The sequence below is a fragment of the Vigna unguiculata genome, chromosome 6 (assembly GCF_004118075.2).
Source record: "Vigna unguiculata cultivar IT97K-499-35 chromosome 6, ASM411807v1, whole genome shotgun sequence".
NCBI classification, from domain to species: Eukaryota; Viridiplantae; Streptophyta; class Magnoliopsida; order Fabales; family Fabaceae; genus Vigna; species Vigna unguiculata.
The window spans coordinates 13,754,730-13,782,464 of record NC_040284.1 but is presented as its reverse complement, the minus strand read 5'-3'; the positions used below and the strand labels follow the sequence as shown (position 1 = coordinate 13,782,464).

At 31.6% G+C, this 27,735-nt stretch overlaps 2 protein-coding genes across 3 annotated transcripts; one reads left to right on the top strand and one right to left on the bottom strand.

Moving 5' to 3' along the window:
* Positions 1 to 131: 131 nt before the first annotated feature.
* On the bottom strand, positions 132 to 16,553 carry LOC114187748 (DExH-box ATP-dependent RNA helicase DExH6-like). Of its 2 annotated transcripts, none has more exons than XM_028076101.1 (26): positions 16,270 to 16,551; positions 15,932 to 16,080; positions 15,293 to 15,383; positions 15,099 to 15,156; positions 14,858 to 14,993; positions 12,503 to 12,593; positions 12,262 to 12,370; positions 12,028 to 12,166; positions 11,656 to 11,746; positions 11,400 to 11,496; positions 11,193 to 11,295; positions 10,516 to 10,588; positions 10,116 to 10,428; positions 9,929 to 10,003; positions 9,759 to 9,803; positions 8,662 to 8,752; positions 8,518 to 8,576; positions 6,637 to 6,786; positions 6,301 to 6,353; positions 4,599 to 4,632; positions 4,401 to 4,490; positions 3,359 to 4,321; positions 1,589 to 2,560; positions 1,148 to 1,499; positions 767 to 947; positions 132 to 679 (listed from the first exon to the last, which is right to left on the bottom strand). In XM_028076101.1, exons 2-26 carry the CDS (start codon positions 16,068 to 16,070, stop codon positions 271 to 273), a joined length of 4,914 nt encoding a protein of 1,637 aa, XP_027931902.1. In that variant the 5' UTR covers positions 16,071 to 16,080; positions 16,270 to 16,551; the 3' UTR covers positions 132 to 270. The 2 variants fall into 2 exon arrangements, 1 of the variants encoding a protein (XP_027931902.1); XR_003605337.1 differs by having other exon boundaries at positions 394 to 679; positions 1,165 to 1,499; positions 16,270 to 16,553.
* A 1,028-nt stretch (positions 16,554 to 17,581) lies between these two features.
* LOC114187166 (pentatricopeptide repeat-containing protein At5g27110-like) lies at positions 17,582 to 20,563 on the top strand. Its single transcript, XM_028075321.1, has 2 exons — positions 17,582 to 17,722; positions 18,229 to 20,563. The coding sequence occupies exon 2, from the start codon at positions 18,251 to 18,253 to the stop codon at positions 20,375 to 20,377; it is 2,127 nt and encodes a 708-aa protein (XP_027931122.1). The 5' UTR covers positions 17,582 to 17,722; positions 18,229 to 18,250; the 3' UTR covers positions 20,378 to 20,563.
* Positions 20,564 to 27,735: the final 7,172 nt, after the last annotated feature.

The window sequence follows — 27,735 nt, the reverse complement described above, 5'->3', positions numbered from 1 at the left end:
CAACATAATGAAAATTTTAATAAAATCATTTGATTGTAAATACAATTATATTTAACTTTAAAAACAACAATCGCGTAAATAAATAAATAAATACATTATGTTAAAATATTTGATATAACAGAAAATATCACCCCCCACAAATATTATGAAATTAAAAAATAAATACATAGCCGAAGGGCAAACCCATAAACACATTTCTTAAATATACATAAGATTAAGGATTGAATTTGGCAGATGAATAGAGGTATAAAATGATACCCGTAATTTAGGTCATGATGCCTTAAGACGTACATATCGGTGTCTAGAAACTCCAGTAGAATCCTGAGTTAAGATTTCGTGCAAATCATCGGGATCGGGAGGGACATCGTAGACTTGGAGACCTATCTCCTTAGAATGCCCAAATTTTGACAACCAATCAGCCACTCGGTTTCCTTCACGATAACAATGAGAGATTCGAACCGTCCAATTTCCCTCCATCAACTCAAGTATGGACTCAACAAGAGGAGTAAAAGCATCACTTTTCTCCGCCCGTTTTTGCACAACACAGTCCACTGCTGTAGAAGAATCAGACTCAATCCACAGCTTCGAAATCTTTTTCTCCTTACCAAGCTTCAGGGCAGTCAGGATACCCCACAGTTCAGATTCCACACAAAAGCCACTACACATTGGATCTGATGATCTGACACAAATTTAAGAGACACATCAAAATCAAACTTACACTACAAACCCAAAAACAATTTTTAAATTAACTTCATTTAAGAGTTACCCGAAACAGAATGTTCCAAGATTTAACGTGAACCCAAAACACCAAGAACCTTTGTGATCACGGAAAACTCCTGCACAGCTAGTTTGATGTTTACGACCCCTATAAGACCCATCTACATTAGCTTTAATCCATCCCACATCAGGAAAGGACCACCCAACCATGATCTTTTCATAGCAAGTCCCTGTTAATTGTCCAAAATTGTACAGCTTGAATTACAAATTCAACCATGGTAAGCAATATCACAAGAAATTGTGAAAAAAATATTACAAATTTAACCATGATGAGCAATATCGTAAGAAATAGCGGAAAAAATGTGGAGACTTCAAAATTCACAATATTAATGCCTTCAACAGCACAAAAAAATTATTTATAACTTTATACCCTTCGAATAACTATACTTTGGTAGATGTGCTGACTGGATTGAACAAGCTGAACCTGTTTCAGTGTTCCTTCTTGCGGGATACCTAGGCTTTTCTGCACCTGTGTATATGCTAGCTCTAGAAGGAAAATCATTGTGATTTATAAGCCCTGTACAGAATCCTTCAAGAGTCATGTTGGCTTTCTTTGTTGGATTTTCAATAGCCTCTGTTTGGAATTTTTTTGTATTAGTCTGTTTCATAGCACAATCTGAGACTAGTGGTATGCAATAACGCCCATGACAAGAAAGAATGCAAGCTAGGGAATCCACTGCGGCTTGTAGAACAGGAGGAAGAACATCCGTGGAATATGTGACCTGATAAGAAACAAACACATCAGGCAGATTAAAAAAAGGAAAAGGCATTTACAAGATCTAAATCTCTAAGTAAAGAAATGCTGTGATACTTTGTATATAATTGTTGCCGTTAATAGCTCTCTCAGGTAGTTCATGTGAAAAGCATCGAATGCTGTTGACTCAAAATTAAGCCATCCATCTATGATTACTGTGATTATATTATCAGTACAATGCTTTGCGTGATCAACATCAATCTCTTTGGAAAGCAAAAATAATGGAAGTAGTCCGACAACAGTACAGTTCCCTATGCGCAAGTCCCAGTCGATGCTAGTAATCTCATCATATACAACAAAAGAGCAATCAAGACTTTTCTGTGATGATAACCTATAATCCAAAGTATGACTATTCAAGCAAACACTATCGATACTTTTAGTGTTAAGAAGAATCTTCTTTCCACTTCCGTAAGGAAAAACCAATTTGCCAACCATCGGGTACATCCCTGCTACCAAAACAGCTTGAAGTATACCAGGATCATAGGCATTAGAGCAATAATTTCTACTCCTATTAATAAGCCCATTCCTATATAGTTCTGCAGCTAAATTCTTCCGCATCACATCTAACTTGCTCATAGCACTTTCAGAAACAAAGTACTGAGAACAAAACCGTGATTCTAGACCCATTTTCTTTGCATTAACCCAGCATTGAAATGCTGCTATTATAGTAAACTGATCACCACAACCCCCATACAACGAAGCAAGCTCAGATCTAGCAGCTACAGCTCTCTTCTTTTCATCAGGTAAAATAGGAAGCACAAATAGATCTTTACACTTAGATGCACATGCAAGTATTAAAGCTGGATCGAGGCAATTCATTAATATGGAAAAAATAAGCATCCTGCTCGTATATGGATGAACAGGAAGATAGCCAAACTTCTGCCCTAGCTCTGTCAGGTGTTCATCAACTGTCAATGCCCCCATCTCCTGAAGAACTCTAGCAGCACTTCGTATAGACTCAAAACCTGGAGGATCTAATGTCTGACTCAAAAATTCTTCTATTTTACAGCTTGGATCAAACAACTTAACCTGTGTGAAGAAAAAAAAACAAAAAATGAGGGGGATTTTGTAATCGTGTTACTATGTCCTAATTCATTCACACACACACACACACACACACACACATATATATATATATATATATATTTTCTATTGCATGTAATATGAAGCTGTAAATCCAATTGAGGAAAAGACATCATAAAAAATGTAAGAAGCACAAAAAAGATGTAGGCAAAGCAAGAAAGTAAAAAACTTAACCATCTTGGTTCTTATTAAAGAGATTATTGAACAAATCCTTCCTGAACAGCACTAATAGAAACCATCCACAACCCATCGAGAGAACAGAAAAAAATTGTACTCAAAATGTTTGGGTGACAGGTAAGGAGAAGGAGAATAATATTTGGGCATTCAATAATAGATTGTCACTGAAAGATACTCAAGGAGAAATGTTCCCTCTTAGTTCTCAAATACCATAATTTTGCCACCGAAAAACTGAATTCTGTCTTAGGTTGATTAGAAATTGCTAGTAACAATTCTAGTAGGAATCAGAGTAATTAATAAAATATAAATGGCCAGAGTTATGATAAACTGCTTATTCTACCAGAAGTATAATAAATAATAACTAAATATAACTCCTTCAGCTAAAATAAATCAGCTGATTGGAATCACCTATAACACAGAACCATGGAGAATTCTCTGACATAACATACAAAGCTTTTATTTTCTTATTTTATATCTCAGTATTTTCGTGAGATTATAAAAAAACTGTATCCTCATGGAATATAAGAATCACAAACTTTTGGCTTATCAATTGAGGAAGATGAAAACCTGCAAACACAGCTCCTCAATAGGCATTCTCTTAATTTCAGGATCCTGAAAATCTAACAAAGAATCTGCTTGAACTTTTGAATATAGATGATAACAAGCTCCAGGATGACAGCGACTAGCACATCCCTCTCTTTTCTTAGCACTAGCTTTTGAAATCCAAGATGATTGGAGAGTAAACAAATCTTTGCAAGGATCATAACTTTTTTCTTTGACAAACCCAGTATCGATAACATAAACTAAATCATCCAGAGGGACAGCAGTTTCAGCAATATTTGTAGAGAGAACAATTTTGCGACAACCATGGGGTGCAGGCATAAAAGCCTCATTTATCTCAGAGGCCAGAACCATTGAATGCAGAGATACCACCTTAAACTTTGATCTTTTATTGAAAAATGAGGATGAAAGTAATCTTTCACGTGTTCTAACTATCTCATCCCAGCCTGGAAGGAAAACAATGATGCTTCCATCTTTTGAATCAATACATATTTTTCTTAAAAGTTGTTCTATCAGAACAACATCAACATCTTTAAGGTTGGCTGTTGCAAGATATCTATCTAGTAAATTTTTCTCTTCTTTGACAGAAAAATCCTTATTCATGTACTTCTTCAGCAATTCAACAGCTACTGGCTGGTTTTCTTTCTCAGCTATCTCTAAAGCAGTTGTTCCATCTTTGGCCTTTAAATGGCAGTTAGCCCCTAATGATAAGAGCATGCACATATCATCCACTTTACCTTTTCCAGCAAACACCATTAATGCATTGAGGCCAGTTAATGAATGCTGATAATCAAAAACCTTTGGCTTAGCTTTACGATACACAAGCTCTAATAGTGAGCACCAGTCATCATTAGACCAAGCCAAATGTATTGCTTCATCTAGAGACAGCTTTTCTACTTGACTAAGCTCATGGTTATCTCCACCTGATTTTACAATAGAAAGTACATCCTCCAAGTAGTAATTTTTTACCTAAGAAAAAAGCAAGAGGATGTTATAGTCAAATGTGATAACTTAGGAGTTATTTAACAAAAGAATACTGTACACACACCGGATACGTGAGCCTTGGAACATAGATAATTGGGCAGACACCAAAATATTGAGAAAATCTTGTAGCATCAAAACTACCACTCATCAGTATCTGTAATACGAAGCAGATGGAACATAAATGCTACAAAGATTGATAAAAACTAAAAAAAGATATGCGTAGCAAAAGAAACAGAATACATATACATATATATGAACATACCAGACGTAGGTGGGGATTTGAAGGCAGGATCTCTCTGCATACAAGTTAAAAAAAAAAAACGTCAAAAGCCATTGTAAATTTATACACAGCATATCAAGGTTGCTATAACAATATATTGAGACTGTGGGACATAGGTAACAGGATAATTATCCAGTATCCAGAATCTGGACCATCACAGGGCCAACTAACTCATCCTGTAAAACCACAGTATGAGGCTGTTTTCTCAAGGAAAGCCACCAGGCCAGTTCACACTCTTACTAAAGCGCAAATTCTGACAGATGATTAAAAAATATAGGAAACATAAAAACAGAAGAAGATCCAAACGATAATCAATATTTGTGTATTCTTGAGTATTCACCTTCCAAATATAATGAACTTAAAAAAGTAAAAGGATTATTTTATGGAACATTTTAAGTGGACTACTTTTAATGAACCTGAAAACATACTGAGAATACGTTATAGTCCTATTGATGATGGACAAGGTGAAATTTTTCCTGATCAAGAGAGACATAGGAAGCTAGTGGGAAAATTCACAATTAAAAGACCAAACATTTCTTTTGCAATCAGAGTTCTTCATGAATTCATCCAATGTCTTCATATTAACCATTAGAACGTTGTTCCAGGGAAAGGATTGTTGTATGAGTACAAAGGAGAGTGCCACAACAGTGCTCAACTCAACTATTACACATTATTAAATACACTATTACCCTTATACAACGTTTGAATATGTTCATCAACCTAGAGCACACACCCTTATGCAAATCATAATCCAAACTAATTAGACAATCAAGTTGTTAATTTTTTTTTAGATGACTACCCGCTAGATGGTGTCTTTTCTAATAATGATTATCAAAAGGGGGTTAAATACCTTAAATGAATTAGATTCGCTTTTTACTTTTTGGATTTTAGATGAATGGAATAGATCCATCTTTGTATGAGTCAACATACGTTCATATTATTATATTCGATTAACCTTTTTATAGACAACTTTAAATATATAAATCTTGATTGTCAATTTAAATAATTCATAATAATGTTGAATATTTATGTCATGACGTCCTACATTTTTGGAGATTATGTGTGTGTCCCATGCTTCAGATCAGTATGAAGAAGCAGATGTGTTCATATGCAGACATAAAGACGTGTCAATAGCATTACTATCTACAGCAAATATCATTCTTGGATGAAGGAACAGCCAGACGACTGTAATTTGAAGATTAATATGACATTGATAGTTATTTGTACTCAGTTTTAACAAAATGATTAGTTAAAGAAAAGTCGAATAAGCAAGTCCTACAAACATTGATTTTATTTAGGGAGACAAGGGAACTTGACATTATTTTATAAAAAAGTTGATTTTATTAGATTAAAGGATACAAAGTGAAAATGCTAAGAATAACTTGTGATGAACAAAACAATGAAAGGCAACAAGATCACAGAAACTAAAATTAATAGAATTTTGCAATAAATCAGAAATTAAGCACAAAGTGAAAATTTAAACAAAATTAGTAAGGAAAGGAGATTTTCAATGAAATGCAGTAGAAGAAAGTATCAGCATCCGTGAACAGCATAAAATTTAATTGATTGCCAGCTAGGATCTCCACATAATATGAACAGCTACAGCCTAATATGCTGCAGGAATTATACTTTGATATTTAATGGAAAAATACTACAAAGTTATATGATAATAAGGCCCTTTCACCTGAGGATTGCCAACATGAGGTCTGAGTAGCTGTCCCTTTCGTCAATCTCATCCTGTACAGCAAATGAAGGTCAAATAACATACCAATTTAATGCTAAAAAAGAAGACTCGGCATATGCTCAATTTATGCATGACTAATGAAGACAGGATAAATGAAGACAATTGAACTTCACATCACAAGTTTTTTAGGTTCCTATTACTTTAAAGGCCTAACTATGTTTATAATTATTTTGGGTTTAGCATAGAACAGAAGCATAAACTTTAACTATCCTTTGAAGATTAAGCACCGTTTTGGAGCTCTAACAAATAATAATAAAGGTAAAATCGATAAATTACCATAATTATGTGAGTAATACTAGAAACGTCACCCTTCACATGCTGTCTCTCCGAAAAATGGGAACCTGTAGAAGCCAAAGCCTTCAATAGAACTCCAGGAGTACACAGCACAATTGATGAGTGCCTTCCACCTTCACTTTCAAACTGTACCTGGACAGTAGTTTAAAATATGAGAATCAGTACTAAGAAAGAAGGTAATAAGTTCTAACATTGGGTACTGGATTTCTCAACAAAAAGCCTCTTGGAACACAGTCTGTAAAAGAAATTATTATTGGCACCCCAAAAAGAAATAAAGGAAAAGGGACAACAGGTTACTACTGGGCTTATGTTAAATTACATTTGATTTTAAAAGTACTGAATATATGGTTTCAAAACAAGGTTAAATCAAACAAGAGTTCCCTATACTTGATACTTTTCTTTATTCTCTCAACATAAAAAGAAACGGCATTTTGGTACCTACACAAAAAAACAATGATGAATTACCCAAAGCCAACAATATAAATTTCAGGGTCTATAATATTATCACAAACAATCATTTGAATCATACCATGAAGTTTTGACCCCAAATTTGCTGATGTTGAACCTTTTGGTTGCAAGTCTCAAAATTGGAAGTGTTAGGTTGTAAATGTTTTGTTTTCGATGTTTCTCCATGTGTAATTATGTTGTATTGTTGAGCAATTAAATGCATTTTCCAAGGATAATCCCATCCTCAAAGGATATAAATGTTACTCTTCAAATATCAAAAGGTGCTATGTATGTGTCCATTGATGTTGCCATTTTTTCTTGCAGTTATCCCCTCAAGAAAATCAACCTCATTCTCCGACAAATGGTCCAACTAAAGTTGTTTCATCTATTCTAGTTACATATAGACATTGAGCACAAGGAATTGATCCCCGAGTATTTTAATTGTTACATGGCATGACCTTCAAACACTTTTACTACAAAGCCTAACAATGATAATTCATTTCATAATAGCATTTCTTCTACTTGAAACTATCATCATTATACAACTTTATTATGGTATACCTTCATATTTCCCCTTTGTTTCTCTATACTCCAAAAGGTTTTCACAAAGCAAATCATCATCCTAGATGGCAACAAGCCATGATCGTTGAAATGAAAGCTCTAGAGCATAATGATACATACATTAGAGATTATTCTTCTTCCTTCTGGCAAGAAAGCAATTGGTTGCAGATGAGTTTATGCCATTAAAGTTCGGTCCAAAGATGAAGTTCATTGTTTAAAAGCCATATTGGTGGCTAAGGAATACACTCAAATACCTTGATTATGGCAATTCCTTATCCCATATGGCCAAAACCACTACTTCTATCTATTCCTTGTGATGGCTGACATTAGCCACTGGAACTTGCATCAGGTAGACATAAATAGTATCTTTCTTCACAGCAAGCTACACAAGGAGATTTGCATAGAGCAAACTTTTAAGTTTGTTCCTCAATTCAATAATGCTCATACGGGTGAATTTTTCCCAAACACTTAAATTAACTGCATTTAGAAATACCTGTTCTATTCAAAATTCATTCCAAAATGTAGAATATTTTTTTCCTAAAGGTTAGATTAGAAAGCAAACTTTTTTCAAAACAAGGAATCAAGTTTAACCTGTAAATCACAGTTACAGTCTATGACAACCATAAAACAATCAGGTATGTGTAGAGAAAGGTTATACTTCTTTAATTTATAAATGACAAACTCTCAATACACATACACTTCATCGAAAAGATTCAATAAAAAATTACAATGTGTGCGCATCATATGAGCTCAAAAACACTGGCCCAATAATTACAATGTCCAACAAAAACTCAAATCCAAAACAGAACAGTAAACCCTTTACTAGTACTAAAAAGATAAAATAAATAGAAGTACCTTGTATCCAACATTGTTTCCAATAACCTCTCCTCTCTCACTGGAGATTCTCTTAGAAACTAGAGAGACAAACACAGGACATATTATAATGTATAAATAAAACAGGGAAACAGGAAAATTATGGGTGCAGCAAAATTTACACACCTGAAATTGCTGACAAAGATTGCAGCTGAGTGGAAACTATTTTGCAGACCTCACCCTTACCCCACATGTGATCCAATATATATTGGGGGACCTGAATCATATTTCATTATAAGTTAAGTGGTTCATTTCAAAAAGAAAAATATTTTACACAGCATACAAAGTTTATTGAAATATCATTTATACTCTCTCTCTCTTTTAAATATATATATATATATATATATATATATATATGTGTGTGTGTGTGTGTATATATATATATATATGTATGTATATACATATACATTAATAATACAATCTTGAATTGATATCATTTATCCTCTCTCTCTCTCTTTTAAATATATATATATATATATATATATATATATATATATACACACACACACATACACACACAGACATACATTTCAGTTTATTTTAGCGATTGAGTTAATCCCTCTTTTTGAGAGATTAACATCAGGACGTAGGTCTTTCGATCCGAACCGGTATAGATATCCTATGCCATTTTTCTCTTTCCCTACTCTCTTTAATTATCTGCTGATTATATTATAGGAAAGATTTTCAAATGAACGTTAAATTTTGGAAAAAATTTTAAAGTATTAATTTTTATTAATCAAACCAATTGACCCCCTCAAACATTCCATTGCACGATTCAATCATTATGATCCTTGAGTTTGACAACATTACTTTAAAATAGCAAATCCTTAGTACAACACAAAAATTGTGACACTTAACAGTTTGAAAGAAAGGAAAACATCAAGGACAAGCATTATTTTTCTTTCTTACATTTCAAGCTCATCCAATCAATAAAAAACATTTTTCTTTTGTCTTTTCATCTTGGGCTCCAGCCACTGTTCAGATTTTTTTCCTTTATTTAAAAGAGCATGTTATAATATATATATATATATATATATATATATATATATATATACACAAACACATATGAGAAACTCAAGTTCATATCATAAGGTAACTGAAGTGCACCAATCAAAAATATAAAATAAAAAATGAAAACCAAAAGCATTATATATAGAATCATTCACAAACTTCTATAAATGTAGCTGTATACATTCAGAGCATAATAAGGACAAGGCAAATACCTGAGTAGTCTTTCCACAACCAGTCTCACCACATATGATAACTACCTGCTTTAAAAAATGTTAAAAAAGATAGAAAGACCAAAAACATGCAAGCATGAGACTTGTGTTGTGATATGCTGACAAGAAGTTGCATGTTCAAAAATATTATTACATCAAAGCATTAAATTAACCTGGTGAGATTCTACAGCTGATGTAATGATGTCCTTGAAGAATGTGATTGGAAGCTTAGATCTCTTTTCGTTGATCTACGTGAAGATAAAGTAGATTACTCATTCATTATGATGGCATGTAAAGCCTACATAGGATGGCAAATAATATGATTGAAAACAAATGCAAAGACAGGAAAAAAAAATTAACCAGTTTCAATTTAAAGGAATCCTTCGTTCCTTTAGAAGGAATCTCCAATCTCTTAGTAATTTCAACTTTGCTCATACAAGGCCTCCTGAAAACATCATCTTCCTTTTCTTCTGTTCTATCGGTAGTATCACCATATGCTTCAATCATGGCTCGCCAGAGTTCCTCATCACCAGGAGGATATTGCTTAAGTAAATTTGCTAATACACGCTTTGACTGTCCAGAAAATGTGAAACAAGGAAGATTCTCTAACTTAGCAGTGGTGTGAATATTCTTTTCAGTTTCGTGCACAGATGCTTTCTGCCTCATCCCACTCCTACACATGCATTAGTAAAAATCTAATTTCTTACATGATTAAAAAGGAAATTTCACATGCAGTTTTATGAGTGCAGTTAGAAATTACCCCGAATTTTCCTGGGATAGTTGATGCACTGCAACACATTTTTCAGAAGACAAGTTGGCTTCAAAATTGTTTACTGCAGACAAAGTTAATATTCTGTGAATGCATAACAAGTACAATCGGCATAACAAGTACAATAGGCCTAAAAGCCACATTTGCACAAAAAGTGGGGTGGGTGATCATGCAGTGGGGCCAAAAGAAAGAGAGAGGAAATGGGTATATAAAGGGGGTACCCAATAGAAGGGGGTAATTATTCTGGGATTTTAGGTGGTAATTTTGAGTAGAGGATGGCTTTTCTCATCATCTAGATGTTTTTACTATCTTACTTATTACCGCCATATACTAAGGAAGATTTCGTCTATCCATAGACATTTAGTGTTTCCTTGTTTGATTTCTCTAATTGCCTTATATAGAGGAATTTTATTCTGATAATTGATATACATATCAGTACCAGGTTAGCTATTTCTCTTGTTTGATACCTTGGAATCCTATCATCAGCTATATAATTATCCTCTAAATATTTCACAAGTGAACAAGCGAGAAAGATTCAAATTTAACAGTAAACAAAAATGCATGCTTAATTCACCAAGCATGTTCAGAAAAAGACCACTGAAACATACTAACTGCTTTTCTAAGAAAACAAATGTTGCCCATACAATATTTTTATGTGAAACCTTCACCTTTTGATGCTGAAAATTTTTCTGATGTTTGGTAAATCTGAATCCTTGTTGATTCATCAATAATGGGATTTTGTTGTCCTGATGCCACTGTCTCCTTTCTATTCTGCATATACACCGGCCTAACCACATTAATCAAAATGAAGTGGACATAGATGAAATAGGTCTAAACACAAATACTCAGAGTCTGAGCACCAAATGTCCCAGTACCGGAGTTGACTGTTCAGGAAATGTGATGTGAGGATGACAACCCGACACCCTGGTGGTAGCAACCTCCTTTTTGGTTTTGTGAACAGATGTTTTCTTTCTAATTCCATACCAATACAAAATGCCGATTTAATATCAAGAAAATAATATGTAAAACTAAAAGAAAACAAATGAAATGCAACAGTTCAAATCCAGGCATGACACTATAATTCTTACAGATTTAAAATAGTAATGTACTAGTGCTGCATGGAGAACTCACCCAGAAATGTTACAACTAAGCCCCATTTTTCGGGAGAAATGCCTCACAAGATCACGATCACTAGTGGACAATTCATCTTCAAAATTGTAGACTGCAGTAAAACATAGCATCTGTTAAAGATTTTCAGTCTCAAAGAGGTTTCAAAAGCTAGCCAAAGAAATACAAAAAGTTCCAACCACCCAAAATAATTACATACCAAATCCATACAAAATACCACATTAACAGGAAATGTTTAGTTAAAGACTGATGAACCAGAAAGTCTGTTTTTCTTAAAAATAAAAATGAAGCACATGTCATATCCCTTCATAAAATAATAACAATAGCACCGAAAAATATAAACAAACAAACATGGGCATGGTAAATGAATCAAACCTTCATCTTCTGAAGCTAAAAAATCTTTCAATATCTTGGAAATCCGAACCCTTTTAGGAACAATAACAATGAAATTCTGATGTTGAGCTGACTCTGGCTCTGGCTCCACTTCCTTTTCAGATTGTTTAAGCTTGTCAATCTGAATCAAAAACAGGGCAGAAGTATTTTCTCACACAATCTATCAAGTAAAAGTGATAATTGAAGTCTTAAAACTGAAGAGCTGTTTCCCAATACCTGATCTGATTCATCTGAACAAGTCACATAAGGAAGATTCTCTACCAAGGTAGTACTGTCAACTTCCTCTCCGGTCTTACGAACACATACTCTCCGTTTAATCCCATTCCTACACAAAAATGAGAAGAAAAATTTTGAAACCAAATAAAACACCTTTATTTGAAACTAATTTCATTCATACATGAATCAGAGAAAGTAATAGAAATTAATTCTATGATGCACAACTTCATTTAGCACTCACCGAGAAAGAGTATATATAAAACCTCTTTCCCTGCAAAAGTTATACACTAAATCATCTTCTTGACCAGTCAATTTATTTTCAAAAGTGTACACTGCAAAACAAAAAAGTCCCAATCATTTTAAATGTCCATGAGTCCTATAAAGTAGACAAAAAAACATTTTATCCAAATCAACAACATAGAGCATTAGACAAACACACTTCACAAAGGAAGTTTGACAACAAAAAACTAAATGATCAGCCTCACTTCATTTCAATCCAAAAAACTGAATGATGACTAAATTCACCAAACCAAGCTCTAGATGGTTACTTGAGTCAGATAGACAAACATAATTTACAAACTAGACCATACTCCCCCTACTAGGATAGTGAAATGGCTAACAATGAACAGCAGCGATAGTAAGTTAGAATCAAACTGTGCTAATCTTTGCCAAAGGTGAAAAAGTATAACTGTAGTCAAGACCAAAAATCTCAATACATCCCTTGGCCACAAACCAAGTTTTAAATAGATCAACTTCTCCTATAAGCCCAACTTTAACAGCATAGATCCACTAACAACCAACAATCTTCTTCCCACAGGGAAGGGCAACAATACCTACTAAATATTTATCCACTTATACTTGTCCAAAATTCCTTGCAACCAAACACCTTGTTTATATAACTAGTACCAAAGTTTTATTGTTATGGATTTGAGCTTCAAGCCACATCATCATAGAAAAATCTTCAATGCCCCTTAACCGAAACCCCATATATGAAGGTTTGTCCAACTTCTTCCAAAACAAAAGGAGAAAATCCCATAGCAACATCCCTTAGTAATGCATGTAATATTGTTAGAATCATATGAAATTCGTTAAGTACATCTAACGACTTAAGATTAAAACAGAGAAAAATATGTTTACAGGACTTAAAGGACCCTTCTCATGTTCTGCTATTTATATTGATTAAGAGTTGATACAATACAGAGATGGAAGGTCAAGAGACTATCCTGATTGCTAGCTACAAAACTAGGAACAATGATTAGAGAAAACCTAACACACAACTCCCTACTTTAGGCCTACTAACTACACTAATATAAGTAGACCTAATAATTATTCCAACATAATGAAAGTTGAAACTAATGAAGGTTGAGTTAGGCTTAAATTTCACTTCTTAACATGGTATCAGAGTCATGAATTAGAGCCTATCCTAATGAATTTGATGTTTTTGGAATCTATTGTTCCACTCGTTATTAGACCACTATCAGACCACCCATTAATATTCCATCCCACGCATGAGATGTATATGCCTCAGCATGAGAGAGGTGTGTTGGAAATCTCACATCAACTAGAGATAAGGCTAATTCGCAATATATAAGTGGATACAAAACATCACCTTACAAGTAAGTTTTGTAAGGTTGTGTTAAGTTTAAAGTCCGCTTTTTAACATAAATCATTGACTAAGTATTTCTATTTCAATTTTACGAGGAAAAAATTTGTATACTACATATGCAAACAAACAAACCGCACTACCTCAGAAAGAAGAGAATTGCATTTTAAATAGCAGATTCTAGAACTTCAAGAGGCGTTTACCTTGTTCAAAATCACAATGGTCTAAAAATTCTTATTTTAAAGCTTTGTCCTCAATTGTTCTTTTTGCTCTTCACTTTTAGGGCATATTTCACTTCTTAGAGGTCATTTGTTTCATAGTTTAGGTTTACATTCCCAAGATCACTGAGATGGCCATTACAACATTCCTAGTTCCTAGGCTTGTTGTGTTCTGGAAAAAAATTCCAATCTAAATTTATTCCCAAGCATATGTGTATGTTTTCAATGATGTTTATACCACTTCACTCCCACTGATGAGAGAGACAACTATAATTTCTTCCCATGACAATGATTGAAGCCTTACCGAAATTTGTAGTGAGTTCTTAAAGTGGGTGGGTAGTGGGAGGGAGACAGTATGAGCAAAATGAAAATTATATTTGTTGGGACATTTGTGTTCTATAGTTACATAATCCTAGGAATAAGTTCTAAATGATAACAAACAAGAACATATTTTTTTTCAAAAGATCATTAACAGTTATCTTATTTTGTAACCCAATTATCATTTCATTTCCCACTCCCTCTAAGTCTTATCATCTGAATCTCAAAAATCATAGACATATTAAATTCAAACAAATCATCAATGTAAATTTAACCAGAAACAATTTTTCAGCTCATTAATGTAAACCTACTCAAAGAAAACAGTTTTGAAAAAAAAAATCAGCTAACTACAAAACTACCTCTCCAGAAGAAAAGCACAAATCACATAATCAGATTTGCTTTATGAGACAGAAAACCGACACAAAAACAATTCAAGGGGATTCGACATTATTCTCACCTTCATCATTTGAAGCTGCAAATTTTTCTAATGTTTGGGAAATCCAGATTTTATTCAATTCACCAAACTCTGCATTCTCACCACACAAGCTTGGGTCCTCTCTGTTCTTCCTTTTCCTGGACAGGACGGCCTGAATCTAAACAAGACGGATGCAGAGCCTCAGGGACAATAAAAAAACTATATATAAATACAACAAAAATATAATAAAGAAAGGAAATCCAAAAAAGCCATGTCCCAATACATGATTTGAGGCTTCGTTATTCACTTTGAAAGCAATTACTTTCTGCTCACCTGCAGTCCTACCCAAACAAAGACTCAAAGTAAGAAATAGCAAAAACGTAAAACAGAACAAAATGCATTAAATCCAGACCTGATAGTATAAATAATTCATACATAACAAGAAACGAAATTTCATGAGCTGCATTTAGTACTCACCCACAGAATCTTACACCTAACTCCATGAGGTGGCATAACTGATCCACTGCCTTGCGCTCTTCACCAGACAAGTTACCATGAAATGTGTAAACTGCATAGAAAAGCTGACTGTAAATGACAACATACAACATAAAATATAATATATATATATATATATATATATATATACACATTATATTATAAATATAAATATAATCCATATATGCAAAATAGACAAATCATTGTACAAACACTGCTCTCAGATAAAATACATACAGTGTAACCAATCTTATAACCATTGAAAAGGATAGTACTACAAACTCACCACACAACTAACAAAAATAATGTAATACATGCGGACACGTACATTCCATATAAACACAGACACATAAGTCAAACACACGCACAAAACTACCAATAGTAAAGCAATGCCCGTGTGTGTTCACACAAAATATATAAACGCAAGCAATAAAGTCATCCTTGAGAATAATGGTACAACACACACAGAAAAATGCAAGCTATTTAAGGTCCTCCAAAAGAATATAGGACAACATCCTTAAAACTAAGATTGATACTAACTAAATTTCTAATAAACGTGAGTCAAGTGATGGAGTAAAGACGAGATTGAAAGAAATTAAATAAAATAAAAACATAGTTGACCTTCATCGTTGGAGGCTATAAATTCTTTCAGAATTTTCAAATACTTTTCCCATAGAACTTCGGAGTGTTCGTCGATGAAGGATTCGGTAATGGCAATTTGGCAAGACGGCTCGGCCTCGGCCTCATCTGTGTTTGTCATATCAAAAACCCTAATGCACACAAAAAGAAGAGGGTGCGTGAAGCAGAGACAATAGCAGAAAGAATGATCACACTCAATGCACGCACACTATTCAGCAGAGGAAGTAAGAGCCAGCTTAGAGAACTACCAAACAACACAAAAACAAACAAAAAAATATAAGTCACTAATTGTATGTGAGAAAAGGAAATGTAAGACCGACCTCAACCTGCCGCGGTGGTAGTTGCGGCTGCGTCTCCCGGAGGCAGTGGCAGTGGCGGCAACCTGAACTGGCGGCGGTGGTGAGGTAAGTAGTTACTGCACGGTAGCGGCAATGCGCCGGTGAAGTGGAAGGAGGCGTGCGTGGCCGCGTAACGAGGGTGGTGGTCTGCGTCAAGCAACAGGGAATATTATTTTCTAGGGTTGGGTTTACATCAGCGTGTCAGCGGTTACACTTGCCAGAGAAGCAGCAAGCCCAGAGTCCATGGAATAAATATGATAAATCCGAAGGAAGTCTTCTATAATTTGTTTTGTTAGTTTTTAGAGGGAGACTTTGGAGAGTAAATGAATTAAAATAATGTGATTTAGACTAATAGAATACTAATAATAATAATAATAACAAATTTGAATAAAGAAATATATTTTCACACTAATTTAATTGGATTAATACAAAAAATCTTTGTAAGATTAGAAGGGTCCTAGATATACTTTTTTAAAACATAAATATTTTTTGCTGAGGAAGTGTTAGTTAAGAAAATAGATTATATAATAAGATTGAACAGTACATAAAATAATTATGATATTTTTATTCTTTTATAAATTTAATTTTATATATAAAACCAGTTATATATATAGTAAAAATAGTTATTGAAGAGTTGAATAATCAATTTACAACATTAACTTAAATAATTAATTTAAATTATAAATTAGTTTTTAATTTTCTTGTCAAATAATTTTGTTATTATTAAATAATTTAAAATGTTATTAACTTTAAATTTCAAAAGTTCATTCTACAAAAATAAACAATATTTTTCAAAAAATACTATATTACTCATAAAATAAAAAATAATTATAACATAAACACACACAGATACAATTTTTAATTATTGAATTTATTTAAAGAGTTAAATTATTTATTATAAATAAATGTTGAATTATTTATAATTATTATTATGTAATGTTTTTTCATATAAATTATTTATTTATTTTGATAATCAAATTTATAATCAAAATTTACTCCCAAAAAATATTTAATGATAATTTGAATTAATATATACGTATAAGTATATTTATATATAATTTTTTAATGATTTTTTATTATTCATTTATTGTAATTACTATTATTTTAATTAAAAATATAGTATATAAGTTTAATTGATTTTATAAAATTTGTTTTTGTTATATGTACATTGTTTGAACAAAAGTAAACAAAATATAACTGAACTTCTATCTTCTTAATCCTTTTTTGTTTTTCTCTTTCATGATGCAACATAAAAAACTTAATTTCTTTTTTTCTCTTTCAAATGTATTTTTCTTTCTACAATCTGTTATTTCTCTAACCTTTTGGGCGCCTCCACAGCGCCTCCTCCCTCTGCCATACTCCGTTGTTACTGCAACGCCGTGTCCAGCCACCATTGCGGAGTCACCAGCCACCACTGCGAATGGCTGCCGTCCAGGTTGGTCCTCCGTTTCCTTTCCTCACATATAATCAGTGACTTGATTTTTGTTCTTTTGGGGTTGATATTTAATTTTGGTGCTCTGAACCAATGTTGATGCCAATGGATAGAATTGTTATAATAACACATTTAAAGCACCACTGAAGGAAAAATTGCAACAAAAATCACATCCAGCATTTCACAATCTTGCTTTCACAACTGGTTCTCTAAATCTCCAATTCAGCAACTTGTTGTATATTTCTAACTGAATCCCAAATTTGGAGAAGTGGGCTGAACTATTTTTCAGTTACAATGAATGAAAATGACTTTGGTCAAAAGGTTCAAGCTTTTAGCAGTTTTTGAACCTTCATGACTTTGCCTATATTCCACCTCATCTTTCCCGCCTTCGGCTATTTATAAGCTGGTGTGCTCTCCACTATTGATTCTGCCACCCTTTTGTATTTGTGCTGTTGTTATTATCTGTTTTGTTGCCATGCTTTAGATTGATGATAATGGTTTTTGTGTAGTGTCTCTCTTGGTGATTGCTGAATGGACACTAGGAAACTACTACCCCTTTTGATAGCTTGTAAGAATTCGAAGTCATTGAAGCAAGGCAAGCTCATTCATCAAAAAGTTGTAACATTGGGATTGCAAAATGATATATATTTATGCAAGAACTTGATTAACCTATATCTTTCTTGCCATTTGTATGATCATGCAAGATGTGTTCTTAATACCATGAAAAATCCATGTGAGATATCCTTGTGGAATGGCCTGATGGCTGGTTACACTAAGAATTACATGTATGTGGAAGCCCTAGATCTTTTTGAGAAACTGTTACATTACCCTTACCTGAAACCTGATAGTTATACTTACCCTAGTGTTATTAAGGCTTGTGGGGGGTTGTGTAGGTTACTGTTAGGAAAAATGATTCATACATGCCTGGTAAAAACTGGTTTAATGATGGACGTGGTTGTTGGAAGCTCTCTTGTGGGTATGTATGCAAAATGCAACGCATTTGAGAAAGCCATATGGCTGTTTAATGAAATGCCTGGAAAGGATGTAGCATGCTGGAATACAGTAATTTCTTGTTATTACCAAAGTGGAAACTTTAAAGAGGCTCTACGGTATTTTAGCCTGATGAGGAAATTTGGATTTGAACCTGATTCAGTTACATTCACAACTGCTATTTCCTCATGTGCCAGACTTTTGGATTTGAACAGGGGAATGGAAATTCACAAGGAGTTGATAAATAGTGGGTCTCTGCTGGACAGTTTCATTGGCTCTTCTCTTGTTGACATGTATGGAAGATGTGGACACTTAGAAAAGGCTTTAGAGGTTTTTGAGCAGATGCCTAAAAAGACTGTTGTTGCCTGGAATTCCTTGATTAGTGGATATGGTTTGAGAGGTGACAGCATATCATGCATTCGCCTTTTAAAGAGGATGTACAACGAAGGAGTCAAGCCAACTTTGACTACTTTATGTAGTTTAATAATGGTTTGTTCACGATCTGCTCGACTACTAGAGGGAAAGTTTGTACATGGATATATAATACGAAACAGAATACAACCTGATATTTTTATTAGTAGTTCACTCATGGATCTATACTTCAAATGTGGAAGGGTCGGGTTAGCCGAAAACATCTTTGAATCAATACCAAAGTCCAAGGCAGTTTATTGGAATGTCATGATCTCTGGATATGTGACTGAAGGGAAACTTTTTGAAGCTCTTGCCTTGTTTAGTGAAATGAGAAAATCTTATGTTGAGCCAGATGCTATTACTTGTACCAGTGTTTTAGCAGCTTGTTCTCAACTAGCAGCACTAGACAAAGGTAAAGAGATTCATAATCTGATCATGGAGAAAAAATTGGATAACAATGAAGTGGTTATGGGAGCTCTCCTTGATATGTATGCAAAGTGTGGCGCAGTTGACGAAGCATTCAGTCTTTTCAAATGTTTGCCAAAAAGAGATCTTGTGCTCTGGACTTCAATGATTACTGCTTATGGGTCCCATGGTCAGGCGTATGAAGCTTTGGAGCTTTTTACTGAAATGCTGCAATCCAATGTAAAACCTGATAGGGTTTCTTTTCTTGCTATATTATCTGCTTGTGGCCATGCTGGGTTGGTTGATGAGGGATGCCATTACTTCAATCAAATGATGAATGTTTATGGCATTAAACCTGGAGTTGAACATTATTCATGCTTGATTGATCTTCTTGGACGTGCTGGAAGATTGCATGAAGCATACGAGATTCTACATAGAAACCCTCAAATCAGGGATGATGTTGGGTTGCTAAGCACTTTATTTTCTGCATGCCGTTTGCACAAAAATATTGATCTAGGAGTTGAAATTGCTAGAATTCTTATCGATAAGGATCCTGATGATTCATCAACCTACATTCTCTTATCAAATATGTATGCTTCTACACATAAATGGGATGAGGTACGGAAGGTGAGATCAAAGATGAAGGAGCTTGGGTTAAAGAAGAATCCAGGGTGTAGTTGGATTGAGATTAACCAAAAGATCCTGCCTTTTTTTGTCGAAGACAATTCACACGTGCATCTAGAATTGGTTAATAAATGGCTTTCATATCTCACTGCTCACATGGATGATGAGTCTAAGCCATTTATATATCATTTTGATGTTGAAAATGTCTTTATTCAAATGATCATCTAATTTTGTCTATTCAAAGTGTATGCGCACAAAGACTGAGAGCTTCTCTCTTTTAAAGGTCAAATAACTAACAAAGTCAAGCTTTAAAGCTGATGATAGATTTGCTAGTTAGCACAATAGCATTGTATTCTTACTGTTTACTTTATCTATACCATTTTGTTTATAGTTGTAATAAATCTCTCCTGTAACTATCATGTGTCAACCTTTCCAATTCCAACCTTTTTTTCCTGCCATCTGATGGTTGTTTCCTAATGTCATGTAAATTAATGATGGATAATAATTTAAATGGGTGCCTTGCTTTTAATTTTCCCTCACTTTGTTCTCTTAGACATTGTTCTAGTTAAGTTTTGCAGTTGCTATAAATGGTGTACCAGAAAAAAAAGCACAGGATTTGCGAAGGCCATTTCAAAGACGGAGCATGTTGTACTGAATGTACCTAACAACTTCAAGTATGTTAAAAGAGAAAGTTCTCGTATTCTGAGTTTCTATTGTTAGAAATTTGTTTGCTAATAGGAGAGAAATAGAAAAAAGAGTATTGTATGAGTATGAGTAGTAACATTTTATTGTCTGAATATGAGTCATATCTTTAAAGTGTTTCTAAGGCACTGTAGAGTCAGCTTTCTGATTTTACAGTTGGTAAATTTCATTCACTTCCTTTCATTACTTTGGCCTGTTGAAGTGTAGAGTATGAAAGTTTGGCGTGCTTGAATCTTGAAATTTCATGTCATGCAGCAGTTGCTAACTAATTTGCTGAAGCACATTTTCTCCAACTCAACTGATTTGCAAAGTTGGAATTTTCTTTTGATTGAATAGGTAAATTATAATGTTATGGAATGTGTACACAAAATCAGAAAAAGAAAGTAACTTGGATTATATTTCTGTAAAAGTTATGGTATTTTAATGATTGATTGTTATTGTAAATTATAATCAAAATGATTTTTTAAATGCATTTATTAAAAGTGATTGAACCTAAAAGCATATCAACTTTTATGAAAGAAAAAAATGCATGTCCGAAGTTAAAAGAGAGTTTTGTTGAAAAATAATCATAAATTATGCAAACAACATTTTAGAGTTTTTATTATTGAATTTCAGTTTATATGTCTCAGACGTATAAATGATTTTATAAACAGTTTTTTTTTCATGCAACAGAAAAAAAAAACTTTCCCAATTTTAAATGCTGTAGATGAAAGGATGGCAACACCTGCAAATATTAATGAGTACATGCTTTCATTGAAATGAATTGCCTTTCTCTCTTGGTCAAGCATTTTACAAAATTAATCCACTCAATATAAATGCATATAAGCATAATAATACATTACTGAACTAATGTTTTTTCTTTATTATTTATTGACTGAACTAAGATTCTTAACATCACTAAAACTCCAATGGCAACTTCAATGACCTAAACCAGCAAATTTTGCTTGCCAAAGGGAACTAAACACAAAAGAACAATATAACTTGTAAATCATACACAATGCACAAATGAAACTAATAAACTCATGTTAGGGGCGTTTGAGGAATTTTATAATTATTTTATTCAATTTGAAATGTTGATAACTAGTTAGTTAAATTTAAACTTACGATGACTAATATTCTGTAACATATTAAATAAGGGCTAACCAATTTTTTTTACATAATATAGCAATTAAATATTATATATATAGTTATGATATCGTGACAACCGGTTTAAATTTTGAACGATACTTTTTATTCGTTAATATGTTTGTTGACTCAATTAAGTATAATATGTTATATAAAATAAAATTGTCATAGTTATATGCAATAGTTGTTAAAAAGATAAATAATTCTATAAAATTTATCATACACTTTAAAATAAACAATATCAATATAATATTATGGGTTAAGTATATTTTTAGTTTCTTAATCTTGACATAAAATTGAAATTCGTCATTATTCAAAATTTTGATGTATTTTAGTCTCTAAACTTTAATAATACATAAATATGATCCTTTTAATCCAATTATATCAAATTCTTTTGACGTATCAAATGCATTTTTCAACTAACATTAGAATGAGAACATGTCAAGTGGTGTAAACTCAAATGTTAACATGAAATATATTTGAAAACCTTAAACCAATTTAGTCCCCATCTTTAGAAATATGTGGAGTTAGTCTTTTAAACCAAATTTGTGTAAGTTTATTTGACATTTCAAATACGTTTATTAGCTAACATTAAAGAGAAAATATGTCAAACGATGTAAACAAACTAAAACACTACAGTGAAATTTGTCTGAAACATCAAATAAACTTAATAAAATTTGGTTAAAATGGCTAAATCTATACATTTACAAAGTTGAGAGACAAAATTGATTCAAGATTTTTAAGAGGGACTACTTCCATTTTTTACTCAAAATTAAAGAAAAAAAACATATTTAACCCTTAAAAATATCATAATAAAATATTAAAATTACAATATAAAAATACTATATAACAAATAAATTATAAGAATTTCATGATCGATAAATTTTGGAATATTAGCATAACAAAAAATGTTAAAGTTAATAATGATACTTAACACAATCTTATTTATTGCAAATGATTTATAAGAACTCAACTCAATTGATCATATTTTAATAAAATGATATTAAAATTTAATTAGTGGTTGAAAAAATAAAATAATATATATAACTATCTTATTTATATTAGCTAATAAGATTACCTAATTAAATTATATAGATGAAGAAAATATAATTATTTTCATTTAATTTTTTACTACTTTTTTATTTTAATTGGGAGTTTAAAATTATTTCACGGGTTGTTCTAAAATGGTGCCTTGAAGGATTAAATGAGAAAAGTGTAAAATTATTTTGGTTAAATTATACTTTTAGTCCCCATTTTCGTAGCAAAATTTGAATTTGGTCCCTCAATTATTTTTTATCTCAATCTGGTCCCTATTTTGGGAAATTTGACCTAATCAAGTCCTTTCCGTTAGTGGTGGAGTAACGGTGTTAAATGGGGTGCCATGTGTCAGCTTCTGGATTTTTTGAATTTTTTTTGAATTTTTATTTTATTTTTTTTGAATTTTTTTAAATTTTTTTAAAAATTTTAAATTTTGCCACGTGTCAAGCAGACATCGTGCCACGTGGCAGTGACAGTGCCACGTGTCACTATTTGGGAGTTGTCATTTTCTCATCCTCAATTTGGTCCTTGTATTTTATTTTTTGTCTCAATTTAATCTCAATTTTTGTAAAAATTGTGCAATTTTGTCCCTCTCCAAATTGAAACCAAATTTAATTTCTATATAAATATACACAAATATTTCTATCAAAATTGATATTTCAAGTAAATATTTTTAACAAGATTAAGTTTATTTTAATTTATATTTTACGTTAAACTTTATTTAAAATTGTTTTAAAGTTGTTAATAGAAGATAATGTTAATAAAAAAATCCCTAAATTATATTGATATTTTATTACATTATACTTTAATATTGTTTTTTATTTGAATTTATATTTTAAATAATTGCATATTTTTAAAATGTGTAAAATTCAATAATTTCTATACAAATATTTTAGTTAGTATAAAAATAACAATTATATAATTTAAGAAAAATTAACTAGTTTATGTAACAATAAAAAACAAATAAATTTAAAATTTGAAAACAATTTTAAGTAAAATTTAATGTGAAACAAATTTAAAGAAACTTGGTTTTATTGAAAATATATAATAAAAATATCAATTTGAATAAAAAAAATCAAATTTAATAAAAATATTTGTATAACATTTTATAATTTTTGTTTCAATTTGGAGGGGACGAAATTGCATAATTTTTACAAAAATTGGGACTAAATTGAGACAAAAGATAAAATACAGGGACCAAATTGAGAATGAGAAAATGACACCTCCCAAATAGTGACACGTGGCACTGTCACTGTCACTGTCACTGCCACGTAGCACTATGTCAGCTTGACACGTGACAAAAATTTAATTTTTTTAAAAATTTTTAAAAAATTAATAAAAAATAAAAAAAAATTCAAAAAAAAAAATAAAAAAAAATAAAAAAAATTCAAAAAATCCAGAAGCTGACACGTGGCACCCATTTAACACCGTTACTTCACCACTAACGGAAAGGACTTGATTGAGTCAAATTTCCCAAAATAGGGACCAGATTGAGATAAAAATTAATTGAGGGACCAAATTCAAATTTTGTTACGAAAATGGGAACTAAAAGTATAATTTAATCAATTATTTTTTATTTTGATTCGTAATTGACATACAATCATATTGACATATTGGAACAAGACTATTAGTCAAGAACTAGAAAAATGTTTGCTCGATCATTTTCAAGTAAGGATGTCATAGTAAGCCAATCTGGCTCATATCGATTGTCTTACTATAAGTTGAGCTAAAAAATGATCAGTCCAACTCGATTTACTTGAAATTTTGCAATTCGATATGACCCACCACAAGTTGGTGGGTTAGTTGACTCACTTCCTAATTTTTTTTTTGAATTTATTTTATTTATATATTACATTACAATAGGGTGAAATAACTTAATTTATTTTTTATAATAGTAAATCAAAGTATTCACATAATTCTCAAAATATTATTATAAAGATAACAGTTAAAAATTAAAGTGTCAACATATAGAAGATAAACAAATTAATTGAACATTTAAACTATTGAAATATTATTAAACAACATTCTAACATTTAAAAATATAAAATTGTGAATTCATCTTCAACCAACTTGAATCCATTTAATCTTTGAATTAAGTGAGTCAGATTCAGTTCAACTCACTTATAAAAAAGCTGATTTTTTTCAACTAAACCCAACTCAAACCATGTTAAGTTGGGTTAACTTACCGATTTAAACCGATTTTGACCTTTGAACCTTATGTTTCGAACTTAGAAGGTAGCATTGATAGTTATTCGTCATAATGAAAGTATTGTAGTCTTTGGAATATAAAACTCATGTTATCACTTTGTTCTTGAAAAATTGAAAAAGAAAATGCATTAAAATTATTCTTGCATTCTTAGCTATCGGATGTATCAAAACTACTCTCAAAAAAGATTGAAAATTTTTCCTTCTCACAGCCAAAACCTTTTTGAGAACTAAAAGAAAACTTAGTCGTATTTAAAAATATATTTAAATCAATAATAAAAAATTCTACAATATTTTATATGATAAAACATATTTAAAACTTTAGCGAGATATAATAAAATTTGTGAATAAGATAAGGACACACTAAACTTTAATCATATAAAATATTTTGTCTATTGAATAACATCGTTTTATTGTGTCTGTATTTGTTTGGTATGGACCCGGTTACAATATCATATATATTATTTTCAAAAGCAATAATTCTTTATATTCTTTATATTAAATTATCTTAAACTAGCATAAACATGCTCCATCACATATGTGTATATGTATTTTTTAAACATACATTATATTATATTAATAGATAATAATATTATAATATTATTAAATTAAGAATAAAGTGAAATATATAAAATAAAACTATATTTATTAAAATAAAGTAAAATATATAAAAAAATGAGAGAATAACCATTGATAAATAGAAAAAAAGAGGAAAAACAGAGATAAACAATTTTGTAAAAAATTTGTAAAAATATCGGACAATTTTTAAAAAATTAACAAATAATTAAATTTTTTAAAGGATAAAGTTAAAATTTTAAAATAGGAACACAAAACACTATATATATATATATATATATATATATATATATATATATATATATATAAACGTAAACACAGACGCGATAGTGCGTGTATGCATTTTTTAAAAATGCGTTATATTGTTATATTATATTAATAAGTGATGATATTGTAATTAAGTTAAAAATAAAGTGAAATATATAAAATAAAACTATATTTATTAAAGTGAAATGTATAAGAAAAGATAAGAGAATAAATGTTGATAATTAAGGAAAAAAGAGAAAATAGATATAAATAATTTTATAAAAGGATTGTAAAAATAACAGACAATTTTAAAAAATTTAACAAATAATTAAATTTTTTAAAAGATAAAATTAGAAGGAAGAAAAGGGTAAAATCACGTTTTTATTATATAGACCAAAAATTCTGATTATAATATTCCATTGTGTTTTATTAAAAAAAATAAAAATTCAAATTAGGGGTAGACAAAATATCCAATTTTATGATCCAATCCACTTTTTTTCTGATCAAATCCATTTTATTAAAAATCCAATTCATTTAAAATCCATTTTATTGGATCTGAATTTCAATCTGATCTACATTTTATATATTTTATGGATTGGTATCCATAGATTTTCAAAATGGATAATCCAAAATATCTAATCCAAATTTTCAATTTATATTTTTGGTTATGCTAAGTTAAAGGTCAAGACGAACTAGCCCAAATTTAGTCGTATTTGACTAAGTTGGCGTGACCCTATACGAAATTTGGCCAAATTCCTGAATTCAATCAAGTCGGTTCCGATCGAAATTTGGCCCAACTAGTCTTGGACAAAATTTGGAAGTATTCGGTCGAGTTCACCCTGACCCAAATTTGACTACATTGGGTTGAGTCGACCCAAATAAAATTTAACCGTATTCGGCTAAGACAACCCTAACAAAAAATTGTCCATATTTAGGACCGACGAATTTAGTTGAATCAACTTTGACCGAAATCAAGCTCTACCCCAATGAGGCCATATTTGGCCAACTGGGCTTTAGCCAAAATTTAATCATATCAGATAAAATCGGTCTTGGTCAAAATTCGACCAAATCTAGTCAAGTCAATCTCAAATGAAATTTTGCCAACTCAACCCCAGTCAAAATTTGGCCGAATTGGCCAAGTCGAACTCGACCAAAATTTGATCGAGCTCGACAAAAATTCAGCCGGGCTTGACAAAAATTCGATCGGCCTGAACCGAAAGTCAGTCGAGTCCGTCCCATGCTGAAATTTAACCTTGTTGGTCGCGACAAAAGATTGTCAAATTCTATAGTATTGACCTTATGGACACGAGTTTTAAAAAATTTAGTTTAGATTTATTTTGTAAAAAATAAATTTTGGATTTTGAACTTGATCCACATATTTAGATCTTGATTTAAACTTGATTCAAATATTTGAATCTAAATTTAAAAAAAATCCAATATACTTTTTTTTTAGAAAAAGGATTTGGATCGAAAATCTAATCCAATTATTTAGATCCAAAATGGATATGGATTGGATCATTAAAAATCCAATCAATGATGACCCCTAATTTAAAGTAAAGTAAGTTGAGTGTTTCAAGATGTAAGAAATTTGTGCAAGTGAAAACTTTCTAAAATGGGAATTTGCGTTTTAATTCATTTCCATTAACGCAATTATTCAAATGAACTAACAATCATGTATGCTGTCTTTTTCATAA

Coding starts and splice junctions, on each gene's coding strand:
- LOC114187166 (XM_028075321.1), top strand. CDS start 18,251: ATGGACACTAGGAAACTACTACCCCTTTTGATAGCTTGTAAGAATTCG.
- LOC114187748 (XM_028076101.1), bottom strand. CDS start 16,070: ATGACAAACACAGATGAGGCCGAGGCCGAGCCGTCTTGCCAAATTGCC. Junction 15,384..15,931: donor TATAGCCTCCAACGATGAAG/GTCAACTATGTT, acceptor TTTTCTATGCAG/TTTACACATTTCATGGTAAC. Junction 11,747..12,027: donor TTTAGCTTCAGAAGATGAAG/GTTTGATTCATT, acceptor GTTTTACTGCAG/TCTACAATTTTGAAGATGAA.